Source organism: Gobius niger (genome assembly GCF_951799975.1).
Source record: "Gobius niger genome assembly, chromosome: 22".
NCBI lineage: Eukaryota > Metazoa > Chordata > Actinopteri > Gobiiformes > Gobiidae > Gobius > Gobius niger.
This window is the reverse complement of record NC_136873.1, coordinates 18,011,269-18,026,103: the sequence shown is the minus strand read 5'-3', so window position 1 is coordinate 18,026,103 and position 14,835 is coordinate 18,011,269. Positions and strand designations below refer to the sequence as shown.

The 14,835-nt window shown below is 40.8% G+C and overlaps 1 protein-coding gene across 1 annotated transcript in view; it reads left to right on the top strand.

Annotated features, from left to right (window-relative positions):
* The window catches only part of nek7 (NIMA-related kinase 7), a 187,729-nt gene that overhangs the window by 155,044 nt on the left and 17,850 nt on the right, over positions 1 to 14,835 (top strand). Inside the window, exon 9 of the mRNA XM_079580956.1 lies at positions 13,837 to 13,950. Within this exon, the coding sequence (XP_079437082.1) occupies positions 13,837 to 13,950 (114 nt within the window). The remainder of the gene's footprint in view (positions 1 to 13,836; positions 13,951 to 14,835) is intronic.

The window sequence follows — 14,835 nt, the reverse complement described above, 5'->3', positions numbered from 1 at the left end:
TTATTTATTTTTCTTACTTTATTCATCCTAAGCTTATATATTCTTGAATTTTAGTAGCTTTAAACAACTTTTTGAAAGTTTTGACTGTTTGGGACAGTTTTAACTAATCTTCCACAGATTAACACCTCTTACAGAAATACATCGACTCTTTTTATTCTTTTTAGCTTTTGCTTTTTTGAAAATAGCAGTTCCTCGGAGGTTATACTGACTTTTCCTGTGTTCAAAAAGCTCCTGGATGGGAGGAGGGAGAAGATTATGATATGCTTTGTACACTATTACTAATGTATTTAGATCAACAAGATCATTGTCATCAACATCATCAACATCATCGTTAGCACATTTCATAAATTGCAAGATTTCATAGAGACCATATTTGGTTGAACATTGTCAGAGTTGAGGCCTGTCTCACATCCTCGTGAAGACTGTTCCAGCTTTTAGCTGAAACTGAAACGCACCGTGTTGTTATTGACTCTGGGAACCTCCAGGAGCCCCCTCCCTGAGGTTCTCAGGGCCGAGAGATGGTTCATACAGCTATAACATGTCAGAGATGGACTTCGGCCCAAAACTGTGAAAAGACTTGTACACAGGCAGAGCTGTTTTCAAATTCTATTCTCTGAGTGACAGGAAGCCAGTGCAGATACCGGAGCACTGGACTAATATGGTCGTATTTCCTGGTTCCTGCGTTATTGCTTTGATGTGGCTGTTTAAGTTCAGGTCTGAGTCCATAATTACTCGTAGATTTCGAGCCTGATTTTTGAGAGAGAGACTCAAGGTGACTGATAGCACTTTGTCTTTGTGTCTGTGGGCCAAAAACAATGATCTCAGTTTTGTCTGAGTTTAGTTGGAGAAAGTGACAGAGAGTATCTACAGGCCCATGTTCACCAGCCGTCAGTGACACGTAGATTTGAGTGTCATCTGCATACACTGCGTTCCAAATTATTATGCAAATGACATTTTTCTAAGATTTTCTAAATTGTCAACTCAAATGAGAGTCAGCATAATTTTTAAGTCTTTAACTGGTAGAGGATCATTTAAATGTGGTGGAAAAAATTTCCTAGTGACAACAGTATTTTTTTCAAAAATAAATATAGTAAAAACCTCAAAATCCACTGTTCCAAGTTATTATGCAACTCATCGTTTCAATACATTTTAAAGCTTGTAATTAACTGAAAATGGTCATTTGTTGTATTTGTAGCATTAGGAGGTCATATTTACTGAAATCAAAAGCTATTTCAATCAAAAAAATATTAACAGGTCAAGTTATATTTTAACATAGGAGCACTTGTGTGATAGCAGCTTCAAAATTCTTAAATCCATTAAAATTGTAAGTTTTTGGACAGTTTCTGCTTGGATTTGTTTGCAGGATGTTAGAATAGCCTCCCAGAGCTGCTGTTCTGATGAAAACTGCCTCCCACCCTCATAGAAGTTTTTTTTGTTGAGGCTCCAAAGGTTCTCAATAGGGTTGAAGTCAGGGGAGGAGGGGGTCCACATCATGAGTTTCTCTCCTTTTATGCCCATAGCAGCCAGTGATGCAGAGGTATTCTTTGCAGTAGGACATGGTGCGTTGTCATGCATGAAGAGGATTTTGTTCAGGAAAGCACAGCTCTTCTTTTTGTTGCATAGAAGACAGTGGTCAGTCAGAAACTCCACATATTTTTCAAAGGTCATTTTCACACCTTCAGGGATCCTTAAAGGGCCTAAAGGGGCCGACCAGCTCTCTCACCATGATTCTGGCCCAAAACATGACTCCGCTACCTCTTTACTGACGTCACAGCCTTGTTGGGACATTGTGGTCATTCACCAACTATCCACTACTCCATTGATTTGACCATCCAGGGCTACACGGTGCTCATCAGTGAACAAGACTGTTTGAAAATGAGTCCTCATGTATTTCTGAGCCACTGCAGCCGTTTCTGTTCATCAGCTTCAATGAACAGTTTAGGGGAGGCCGGATAGAAGGTTTATGCACAACTGCAGCCTCTGGAGGGTCCTACACCTTGATGTTCGGGAGACTCCAGAGGCACCAGCAGCTTCAAATACCTGTATGCTGCTTTGTAGCATCTGTTCCCATAATCTGATGTGTTTGTCTGGCAGAAACCGTCCATATTGTGCCTTTATCGGCACAAAACGGAGTGTGCTCTGAATCATCCACAAATCTCTTATCTGTATGATGATTAAGCTTAATCTTTCATGAAATATCGAAGGTTTTCATACCTAGACCAAGGCATTCAACTATTTCACGCTTTTCATCAGCAGAAAGTCCCTTTTTCTTTACCATATTGCTTGAAAATGATGATCTGCATAATAATGTGGAACACCCTTTTTCAGTAGTTTTTCCCTTAACTGGGCTTAACCTGACAACTAATAATCCCAGGTCTCTGAGATTTATGTCAGTGATTCATAGAGCCCCAAGACACGATACCATCCATGAGTTTCATTATTATTGCTTTTTTTTTTTACCTTTTTGACACAAAAATCCAATTTGCATAATAATTTGGAACGCAGTGTAGTTGTGGTACGACGCATTGTTGCTGTTCATTAGCTGACCCAATGGAAGCATGTAGAAGTTGAATAAGAGGGGTCCCAAGATTGACCCCTGGGGGACTCCGCAGGTCATGGCAATTTTGTCTGTGACATAGTTGCCCATTTCGACAAACACTGCAAAAAGACATTCCCTAGATCAGTATAAACATCTCGATTTGAGCAAAATAATCCAAATTTTAGTTGTTTTGACTGGTTAAGAAGTTCTTGGGCATTTGTCCTAGATTATTTCACTTGTTCTGAGATGTTTCTGACTCGTTTCAATACATTTCGTCCTTATTTCAGGTCATTTTCTTTGCCAATGGGGTAAGAAAATTGGTCTTATCTCATTGGCAATTTTACTTTCTTATTTCAAGCGAGATTTACCCTAGAACTGGTCTGAAATGTCCTCAAACAAGCAAAGTAAACTTGGTCCGATCAGGAAAAGTGTCTAAATGAGTGAAAACCGCTCAAAACAAGATACATTTCCTCAATTCAAGTCATTTAAGCCAATGCTTGATATTTACTTTTTGTAGTGAAGTACGTCCTGTCCTCGAGATAGGACTTGAACCGGTTTCGAGTTTCGAGAATCCCTCTGACTTACAGTAACTGACCGTACGAGTTTAGCGACAGAATCGGGCCTCTCCGATCATCATGCAACACAATCGTTAAAAATCGGCCTTCTAAGGAACACTCTATAAATATCTGTAACGCCTTTGCTTCTTGTCTTTATCATTTTTTTGCAAATTGCTGTAAAAATACATGCATCGCAGACCTTTTATTTTTTTTATTGCAAATGTTATTGCACTTGCTAAGGTGGCCGAGGGTCAGGTCGGTGAAAATATGATTGTGTAGTGAGCACATAAAATGCTCACTTTTATTTTTATTATGCCTGGTTAAATAAACACCGTAAGACTGACAATAATCTCAGCTTTCCCCATCTTTCCCAGTCATGTGCACTTAAAGGCAGGGGCTGAGGTGAGAGCTAGGCTTCAGGAAATGGGTGTGTGTAACGTCCCCAAAAGACACAGGAACTTGTTATATGCGTGTGTGAGAGAGTGTGTGTGTGTGAGAGAGGGAGAGCGCAGAGAGTGGGCCCGGCAGCTGTCAGGGCAGGAGCAGCAGGCACTAATGAAGCAGATGAATAGTGCAAAAACTCCCAAATACAAACAGGACAGTTGACATTTTTCATCTGTCAAAAGCAGAGGATGCATGAAAATACGACGGGGGTCTTGTTTAACCCTTTGCCTCCCGATGTCTGCAGCTGCCAGCCTCTCCCCCCCTCCATCCCCCCTGTCTGTCGAGGTGCCTTTTTTTCTCAGATTGACTTCCTGGCCTTTTCTTACAACGGAACAGCGAGGTTTGTTTGTAATGTAAAATGAGCTGCACTTTTCTCACCAAAGCCAAGTAAAGGACTGCTAAGCTAATCGCAAGGGCTGGAATTACTTTCATTTAGGAATCCAAAAAGATCTCTACAAACATGTTTTCAAAATGCATGTGATTTTTGTTTCGTAATTTTGCCTCCTCTCAGTTCGTGAAACTCCTGGACATGTGCACGTGAAAAGCGTAAACATCCAAATCACATTCGTAGGTCAGAAAAATGGCATTAGATTTGTCTCCTAAAACATTCAACTAGGGCTGCTCGATTATTGAAAAAATAATAATCACGATTATTTTTGTCATAATTGAAATTACGATTATTCAAACGATTATTTGTTGCCTTTAAAAAAAAGTCATTATTGTATATATTTATTTATTCTTTAAAAAAAAACCAATGCTGAATATTTCCTGTTTTCTGAACAGTCATAAAAGTACAAATGATTTCAAAGTATGCCTCGATTAACCTCTTAACTCCCACCTGAACATGTTTTCTCCAAATTCTCCAAATCTAAAAGCTTCTTCAAAACAAAGGCAAAAACGAGAAGAAAATGAGGATGTAAACACAACAAAAAAAAGCTAAAAAGTGACCAAAAAAAGTGACAAAAATGACAAAAACTCCACAAAAAAGTGATAATAATCCAGCAAAAAAAAGACAAAAATCCAGCAGAAAAAAAAGACAAAAATCCAGCAGAAAAAAGACAAAAATCCAGCAAAAAAGTGACAGAAGAGCAACAAAAAAGTAATAAAAAAGTGACAAAAACACATAAGGGAAATAAAAAGTGACGACAATGGCATAGAGGAGAGAATGGATTTGTTTTTTGCGGGTGATAAGAGATTAAGGAGACGTCTCTTGTTTCACACCTGCCCCCTGCTGGCCAGCCCTCACACCTGCGCAAGTAAACTGAGCAGCGCGGCCTGATGACATCATCACACAGCGCTGTTTGTTTTTATGTCAGGCAAAAGCGCGAGCCATGGCACGTGAAAAGCGAAGGGAAAATAATCCCAGGGCCATGAAATAATGCATGTCTGCTTTGCCAGAAAAAACTGAAAGAAAAAAAAAAAATCGATTAGGCTAATTTTGTAATCGTTTAGTGTAATAATCGAAATCGTAATCGAATTTTGATTACTTGCACAGCCCTACATTCAACGGTACTTTTTAGCATTCTTGACGTTCCAAAACAACTTCAGTACGAGGCATATTAAGCGCGTTTTTAAAATGTGCATCCCAAATGTAACACCCTTCAGCTAACCGCCCTTTAGCTAACCTTAGGCGACTCGGGGCTCCGCGTCTCTGAGGCAAAAATGACTTGCTATTCAGCCTGTCACTCTGGTAGATGGAGGGTTTACTGGATGATAGATAAGTCTGTAAGTCTGGAGTTACAAAAGTGTGCAAAAACGTGTACAGTATAATACACAGTGAATAATAGTCAATCAACAGACAAACTGATGAAAAGCAACAAAAAACTTTATTACCTTTATTAAAAACCCAAGGGACAGTGCCATATTAGGCCACACTGCAAAAAGTAATTTACTAGATTAGTTTGGATGTCTCAATTTGAGCATAATAATCCAAATTTTAGTTGTTTTGACTAGTTAAGATTTAGTTGGGCATTTCACCTAGATTATTTCACTTGTTCTGAGAGGTTTCTGACTCGTTTCAATACATTTTGCCTTTATTTCAAGCAAGTTTCTCTGCCAGTGTGGTAAGAAAAATGGTCTCGTCCCATTGGCAGTTTTCCTTTCTTATTTCAAGGTCTGAAATGTCCTCAAACTAGCAAAATAATCTTGGTCAGATCAGGAAAAAAGTCTAAATGAGTGAAAACCCCGCAAAAGTAGAGCAGAGCTACATCCTCCATACACAGTTAGCCATTAGCATTTAGTCTCAAACATTGCAAATTATGAACAATTCAGATGTTTGGTGACCTATTGGAAATTGTTCTTTTAGTTAGACAGAAGGTCGGTTTATCTGCTTTACCTGGTGTCACCAATCCAGATGTTTAGATGATGTGAAAGCCTGCTTAGAAGTCATTCATTAATGAAAGTGGCTTCTGATCCAAGTGTCAAAACCTATTCAGTTTCTGCTTGTTGTGGGTCGGATACACGTCCAGTGACCACTACATATCATCTAATAATATGTTCATGATGGAGAAGCCTCGCCATGCTGTACCAGAGGGCCTGGCTTCACCATTCCAGATCATATGGGGAGAGAAGGCTCATTAAACAGGTGTGAAGCCGTTTTTTTTTGTCATACGTGCGCAAAAGAGCAGGCTCAGATAACGTCATTTATTGTGGAAGATTGTTTGTGTCGTCAATATGTGAAATTTAAATGTCTGAGAAATGTGTGCTTTGAATCTTTTTAAAGTTAAAATAACATGTTTGATTTTTCAAGGGTTTTAAATTGAAAATGAAAAAAAGTCACCTTTTAAAAATTCACTGTATCACATCCAATTCAACAGTGTAAGTTCAGAGTGTAAAATTTGCAATAAAGAATTCTAATACAAAAAATTCACCCTTACAATATTCAGTGTAAAAAAAAAAAAATGAGAGTGTGAAATTTGCAGTGGAAAAATTCAAATGGAGAAATTAACTATTCAATATTTAAAGAATTCAAGCCCTTAAATTCAAAAGTAGAAATGTGTGAACATCCTGGACAAGGCATGAGCAATTGATCCTGGATGACTGAGAGCTGAGACGCAGGATGTTTCCCATTGGTTTGTGTCTTTAGTGGGCGGGACTTACAGATGAGGGAACAGGAGTTGACGAGTCAAATCTAGCAGTTTTTGTTTGCTGATTTGGCCTTGGTGTCCAGGATGAGAATGTGAATTTCTGCTGTGAATTTCACTCTCTGAGTTTCTACTGTTGAATTTAAGGGCTTGATTTATTTAAACATTGAATATCTTAAGGGTGAATTTTTTCCATTTGAATTTTTTTCTACAGCAAATTTTTCACTCTGAATTTAGACTGTTGAATTTTATATATTTAAAAACAAAATTTCAAATTCAACAGTCTAAATTGAAATATTGTTTTTAAATATTTCAAATTCAACACTCTAGATTGAAGTTGAAATTGAAATATTTAAGCAATACAGTCAAATATTTTCAATGTGAACTTTTCATTTTGAATTTGAAACACTTTGAATTATGTCATGAATATTCAGTGTCTGAAATTTGAGGACAAAAAATATCCAAACATGTCATTTCAGCGTCAAATTCACAGACATTTAATAGATACAGACGGCATCTCGTCATAGAAGGGGGCGTGGCTTCGCCGAGGGGAAAATAGAATCTTTAGATAAACACACTTTTTGACTCTTTTTAGCCATTTTCTGGTGGAATATCAACTTATTTATCACACATAAATAAAGTCAAGTGTAATTCGGGCCCATTTGGATATTTTCTCACAGCAGATTGTTCAGTAGAAGTGAAAAAACGGCAGTTGTAGCTAGCGCTAGCTAACCGTTAGCATTAACATGTAGCATCATGTTAGCATTCTCCGTTATTCATGTATTTATGGGCTGTTGAACCACTTTGCTCCTCCCCATGTCTTTGTATCATTATTTAGTAGAAACTATGGCTGTTTCCCAATTGCCAGGATCCTCGGCGTCTCGACCACTTCGGACGTCATTCGCGTCATCACGGCGCCGCCAAGTGGTGTTCCATTTCACCTGGACCACTCGCCCCCTCGCAGCTCGACTCCTCCGTTTGGCTCATTTACGAAGGATACAGCTGTGGATCCTCCGCTGCCTCGGAGAGCTGAAATTACCCATGATGCACTGCAGCATAGTTTCTTTTTTCTTTTCTCGCAAAACGTTATTAGTTTGAACTCACTTTAAAAAAGTTTTGTTCCACATAAACAGTTTCCTGGCCTCTGTTATTCATAAAACAGTTGTTTTAATGAGCATAGATTGACACGTGACCTGACGCAGCCGCTCGCTCCGGAGGCCGTTCCATTTGAGCTCAAAGGCGGCGGGGAGAGGACACTCCGCTCCGTTTTGGAGGAGCCGCCACCGAGGACGTCAACGAAGTGGCCAAACGGAGGACGGATCCTCGCAATTGAGAAACAGCCACTATTCACAATTCAGCATTCGTTAGAGTAGTTTTTGAATAATTAGAGAAAATACACATAATTCAAAATTGTTTTCCCCCTTATAGATACAGGCGGCATCTCTGGAATTGCCCATATATGGTCATGTTTGAAAACAGTTAAGGGGGAAAACAATTTAGAAAAATGTAATCACAAATTCTGAATTCTGAATATAGTTTTCTATGAAATAAAGATACAAAGACATGGAGAGGAGCAAAGTGGTTCAACAGCCCATAAATACATAAATAACGGAGAATGCTAACATGATGCTACATGTTAGCATCGGGCTAATGCTAACGGTTAGCTAGCGCTAGCTACAACTGCCATTTTTTCACTTCTACTGAACAATCTGCTGCGAGAAATTATCCATATGGGCCTGATTTACACTTGACTTTACTTATGTGTGATAAATAAGTTCATATTCCACCAGAAAAAGGCTAAAAAGAGTGAAATATTGTGTTTTCCAAAAGATTCTATTTTCCCCCTCGGCGAGGCCACGCCCCCTTCTATGACGAGATGCCGTCTGTATCTATCTGTTTTCCAAAATGACCATATATGGGTGACTCCAGAGATGCCGTCTGTATCTATATTGACATTCTGATGACACAAACTTGCCACACAGCAGTCCTGTGGCATGACGGGACTCTAAGATGGCAGCCTGTGTCGCTGAGGGAGTAACGCCGCACTGACCCGTCCAACACATGAATGTGAAACCTTCAGCCCGGGTCCCAACAAGTCTGCTGACGGCCCTGTTTGCATGTGTAACATTTACACCTGATGCCTTCCCCACCGCAAAGGAAACATATCAAAATAATAAAACCTACCCCAAAGTGCAGTGTGTGGCGGACTCGCTGTCATCCGTCCTCCGGCTCCAGCCCTGACAGACAGAGCCTGTCAAAAGTGTCCGTACCCCGACACGAGCGCGGTGTCTGAGGGCTGCCGATGTCTGACACGTCTTTGAGAGGAGGCGGCGGACGAGCCACCTACAAACCCGCGCCGTGTCTGCGGGTTTCAGCCATTTTCAGAGCTGTGGAAACAAAGTGTCCGGGCTGCAGGAGTCCCAGCGCCTCACTCGGGCTCTGTAACGATGCAGAGTCCTCCCTCCTGGACGCTGCGTCGCTGTTACGTAGTTTAACATATCTCGTTCTGGACCTGAAAGCCTGGAGTGGTTGCTACATTTACTACCACGTAAGCCACTCTCTGTCTTGAAAGAGATAAATAGAGAAATAGAAAAAAAAAACGATTTTGTGGACGTTTTACAAGATGTCTGAGAGTGTGGATGACCAAACCTGCTCTTGACCGCCTCTTTGTTATTTTCTTCAATGACTTCAAATAACCCTAACCCTTTGAATCGACCAAAACTCTCGACTTAAACTAAACCAAAATATGTCAAATTAACGCTGCAGTGAAGAACTTTGAACGCCACAAAGGCTCTCACAGCTACTTTTGACAGATAGCTGTGTCAAAATGTCGGTGTTAATGATTTTAACGATAATTTGTATCAAAATTATGGTGAAAATCCCAAAGTTCTAAGCTTAGAGATCCCATAATCGAAAATTATATGAAAATAAAAACATTGTTATAGGTAATATTTCCCTTCCTGGAACCATCACCTTTACGTGGTGGAGGGGTTTGAGCCCGAATGATCCTGGGGGCTCTGCTGTCGGGGGCTTCGTGCCCCTGGTAGGGTCTCCCAGGGCAAACAAGTCCTATAGGTGACGGGTCAAAGAGCGGTTCAGAAGCCCCTTATGAGAGACCAACAGGCCCGGTTAGAACCATGAGGCCGTCCTTCTGATGGATGGATGGATGGATGGATGGATGGATGGATGGATGGATGGATGGACTTCAAATTGGCGGCACAGTGGCTGAGTGGATATTGCTCTCACCTCACTGCAAGAGGGTCCAGAGTTCGATCGCCAGGCAGTGCAGGCCTTTCTGCGTGGAGCTTTTGCATGTTTCTCGGGTTTCCTCCGAGTGCTCTGGTTGGAATAAAGTGTTCGTTTGCAGATTGATGAAATTGCTGTGTTGGTTTATTTGAAGAAAAATCAACCAATCTGGTGTGTTTTTTCTATATCATTCAGGTAATTTTGTGCTTTCATTGCAGGGGTCCTTTTACCCTAAGATGAACACCCTTTTTAAAAGACTTATAGCTATTTGCAGTCCGCATTCATACCATTTAGCATCGGAAATGACATAGGGATCTGGAATTTGCTTTCTCAAATGAAGACGTCTCCAAGGCTGGATTTCTTCACCAAGGCCATTATTTATATTGAAATCTAATATATGAATGTGCCTTTGTTCTGCTGTAAAAGGGAAGTAGTGTTTTGGAGTCATATATGTGAGAGACATAGATACAGACGGCATCTCTGGAATCGCCCATATATGGTCATTTTTGAAAACAGTTAAAGAACAACTAAACACCAGTGCCCAGCCTTACTCCGCCCACAAGAAAATTTGAAAATTCCATCTAAAAAGGGCGTTGCTCAGCAGACCAGGGGGCAAGCAGGGGGGCATAGAGTTGGGCGTGGTCTGGGCTGTGATTGACACATTGGCGCCGTGACTGACCGCTAGCTAATGATGGAGAGTGACCGTGACAGCAGCTTCGCGACCGAGAGGTCTTTTGAGGTGGAGGATTTTTCTCCCCCTTCATCACCGGAGGTGGAGGTGGAGGATGTTGATGTGGAGGAGGCCGGCGGCCCTGAGCCGTACATGTTTGAGCCGATGGCTCGCTCGTTGCCCGAGGCCACCGGTGCGGCCGGTACTGACGAGCCCGCCGAAAACAACGGGGGAAAACAATTTCCAAACATTATTTGAAAATCATTCAAAAACTACTTTAACAAATGCTGAATTATGAACATAGTTTCTACTAAATAAAGATACAAAGACATGGGGGGGAGCAAAGTGGATCAACAGCCCATAAATACATGAATTACGGAGAATGCTAACTTGAAGCTACATGTTAGCATCGGGCTAATGCTAACGGTTAGCTAGCGCTTGCTACAACTGCCGTTTTTTTTCACTTCTACTGAACAATCTGCTGTGAGAAAATATCCATATGGGCCCGATTTACACTTGACTTTATTTATGTGATAAATAAGTTGATATTCCACCAGAAAATGTTGTGTTTCTCTAAAGATTCTATTTTCCCCCTCGGCGAAGCCACGCCCCCTTCTATGACGAGATGCCGTCTGTAGCTATCATCCTAAAGGCCGTCCTCTGACCTGGTTGTTGGGCTCAGGTTCTCAACAGCTTCAAGACACAGTCAACCAAATCACCCCAAATCCAAATATTGTTACAATTGACTTGAACTATGTGTAATATCCAAACCCTGAGGTTCCACCCAGTTCTGTTTGATTCAAGGACCAGTCCCAACCCACCATTTGAGAACCACTGACTATACGATGTGTACCACTGATTCCCTCGTACTATACTCCATCTTCAAACGCTATGTAACGCAGTATTCCATCCAAAAATCTTCCCTCGCTCATTAATCTAGGTTGGTGTAATTAGTCACGCATGGGCCCGCTGAAGCCTCAGACGGTTCCAGTGGCATGGCACCAGCGATGTCCTGATTGTGGTCCCCCTCTCTCTGTTTAACACGAGCAGACACCGGGCTGCGGTTTCTTGCGTTTTGTTTCCAGAGCGTAGAATTTCTTTCTTGCTCCAGCGAACTGAAAAATGCACGCCTCTTGTTTGGGCTTCTCCCTCCTCGACTCGCGCTTTCCTCCTCTCCCGGCTGTTCGTTTTCTCCGGCGCAAACAAACCGAAAAAGCAATCCATACTGCAGCCATTTGTGTTTCTCATTTGGAAAAGTGAAATTTCGGAAGAATTCTTTTGGTGGTTGTAGGAACGTGTACTGTGTGAATGATCAGTTTCTGAAATCATCTTGGTTTTGGTGCATGAAATAATGCACTGTTTTAGAGTCACTTATTCATTTTCTGTGATGAAATGTAATTGGTGCCAGTGAGTCACCTCCAGTATTAGGTTAATTTATGTTTGCCATGTACTGGTACTCTGTGTGTCCCTCAGGGATAAGGTTGGGGACCGTTAAATTTCTTTTGATACCAGTACTTTAACAATACTAGGTTTTCGATACCAATACCTGAGCCAGGGGCGGACTGGCCATATGTCCATTCTGGAAGAGCACAGAAGGGCCACTGGCTCGAGGGCCACCAGTCCCGCCTCAACAGAGCTTTACCCAAATCCAAAAGCGAAAATGAAAAGCATCAAAATAGCGAGAAAAAGAGGATGAAAACATGAGAAAAACACGGACAAAAAAACACAACAAAAAATGATAGAAAAAATGATTAAAAATTCAACAAAAATGCAACAAAAAAGTGACAAAAATTCAACAAAAATGTGACAAAAACTCAACAAAAATGTGACAAAAAAAAAAAAAAAAGTGACAAAAAGAGGTTGAAATATTTATTTGTGGAAGTGTCACAATTACGCTAATTTGGGCCAGACTGGTCAGAGTCCAGGGCTGACCTGAGCGATACTTTTTCCAACACCTTTATTAGAATATGTGCTTCATCTCCAATGGAAAGAAATGTGTGGGAAAAATAGGAATAATTTAGGGGAAAATGGAAAAAATGTTGGATAAAAACAATGGAGCAAAAGTAGGGGTGAATAATTTGGATTAAATTGTAATTGGTAATGGGAAAAAACATATTATTTGAGCTGAAACAAGTCACTTCCTTTTATGCCCTTATCGAACGACAAGACGATGTAGTGATGATCATGACAGGCCTAGGGACAAGTGAAGTATTTGGATATATTGATTGATACATAGGCACTCAAAGCACTCTTTTTTTTAATTGCAAGAAGTGCATATTTTTACAAAGGTGCAGACTAGACTAGTTTAAGCTACTATTTGTACAAACACCACTACCACTACCACCACCGTCACTACCACTACCACCACTACCACGATCAGCACCACCATCACCACCACCACTACTAACTAGCACTCAAAGCACTTTCATGTTCTCCTCGTGTCTGCGCAGGTTGCCTCCAGGTACTCTGGTTCCCCTTACCACAAAAAACATGTACAATAAGCCAGGATGAATGACCTGTGTGTGCGTGAATGATGGTGCATGCACTACAAAAAGTAAACATCAAGCATTGGCTTAAATGACTTGAATTGAGGAAATGTATCTTGTTTTGAGCGGTTTTCACTCATTTAGACACTTTTCCTGATCGGACCCAGTTTACTTTGCTTGTTTGAGGACATTTCAGACCAGTTCTAGGGTAAATCTCGCTTGAAATAAGAAAGTAAAACTGCCAATGAGATAAGACCAATTTTCTTTCCCCATTGGCAAAGAAAATGACCTGAAATAAGGACGAAATGTATCGAAACGAGTCAGAAACATCTCAGAACAAGTGAAATAATCTAGGACAAATGCCCAACAACATCTTAACCAGTCAAAACAACTAAAATTTGGATTATTATGCTCAAATTGAAATGTTTATACTGATTTAGTTAAATACTTTTTGCAGTGTGGAGTCAGTCTGCCCCAGGGGAAAGTGTAGCTCAGCACCACCCTGTTTGCTGCACATCTCGGTTGAAGATGTGGAGCAGGGGATTATTGCTGTGGTGTCAAAATTTGGATTGCGATTGTTTCTTGGTTAGTTTGAAATGTTATTATGATGACAGAACTGTTAACAGAGCAGTCTAAGCTCTGACGACATGATGCATGTGTGGATGAGTATTACATTTCTTTCTACTTCTACTCTATTAAAAAGAATATCCATTAGTTACAGGACCTTCAAGTCTTTTTTGATCAAGCTAAAGCGTGTAGTGCAGTGCATTGTGGGAGCTGTAGTTGTCCTGACCTCCTCCGTGTTTTGCAGATGGCCGCCCTGCAGAGTCCCTTCTACGGAGACAAGATGAATCTGTACTCGCTGTGTAAGAAGATCGAGCAGTGCGACTACCCCCCGCTTCCCGCCGATCACTACTCCGAGGAGGTGAGTTCAGTCACATCCACGACGCCTTCATATCTGTGTGAAAGACACGGCGGGGACGATTCAGGCGGGCTAAGAGAAGCTAATGGCTCAAGAGTCAGAGTGAGGGATCCGAAAAAACTGCCAGTTTGTCCCTGTGGAAATGAGAAGAAGCTGCGGTAATAACAGGAACACTTTGAGTTATAATAGAAGAGAGTCTGCATGACCGTTCAGACGTGGGCAGAGGAAACATGTACTACTTTCAAATATTCATACCACAGTACAAGGAAAAGGTAGTTCCTCAAATAAGAGTCGAAAGGTATTTGCTGAAAAGTCGACAGTTCTTTACTCATTCCCACAGAGTTGACATCCAGACTTCCAATGGGAAATTAAAAAAAATGGAAAAACATAAAAAGGCATCAAAACATGGATACAGACGGCATCTCGTCATAGAAGGGGGCGTGGCTTTGCCGCGGGGGAAAATAGAATTTTTTGGGAAACACAATTTTTCACTCTTTTTAGCCATTTTCTGGTGGAATATCAACTTATTTTTCACATACAAATAAAGTTGGGCCCATATGGATATTTTGTCACAGCAGATTGTTCAGTAGAAGTGAAAAAACAGCAGTTGTAGCTAGCGCTAGCTAACCATTAGCATTAGCCCGATGCTAACATGTAGCATTCTGTTAGCATTCTCTGTTATTCATGTATTTATGGGCTGTTGAACCACTTTGCCCCTCTCCATGTCTTTGTTTCTTTATTAATTAGAAAACTGTATTCATAATTCAGCATTTGTTAAAGTAGTTTTTTTTAATAATTAGAGAAAGTTTAGATTTTTTCCAAATTGTTTTCCCCCTTGACTGTTTTCCAACATGACCATATATGCGCGAATCCAGAGATGCCGTCTGT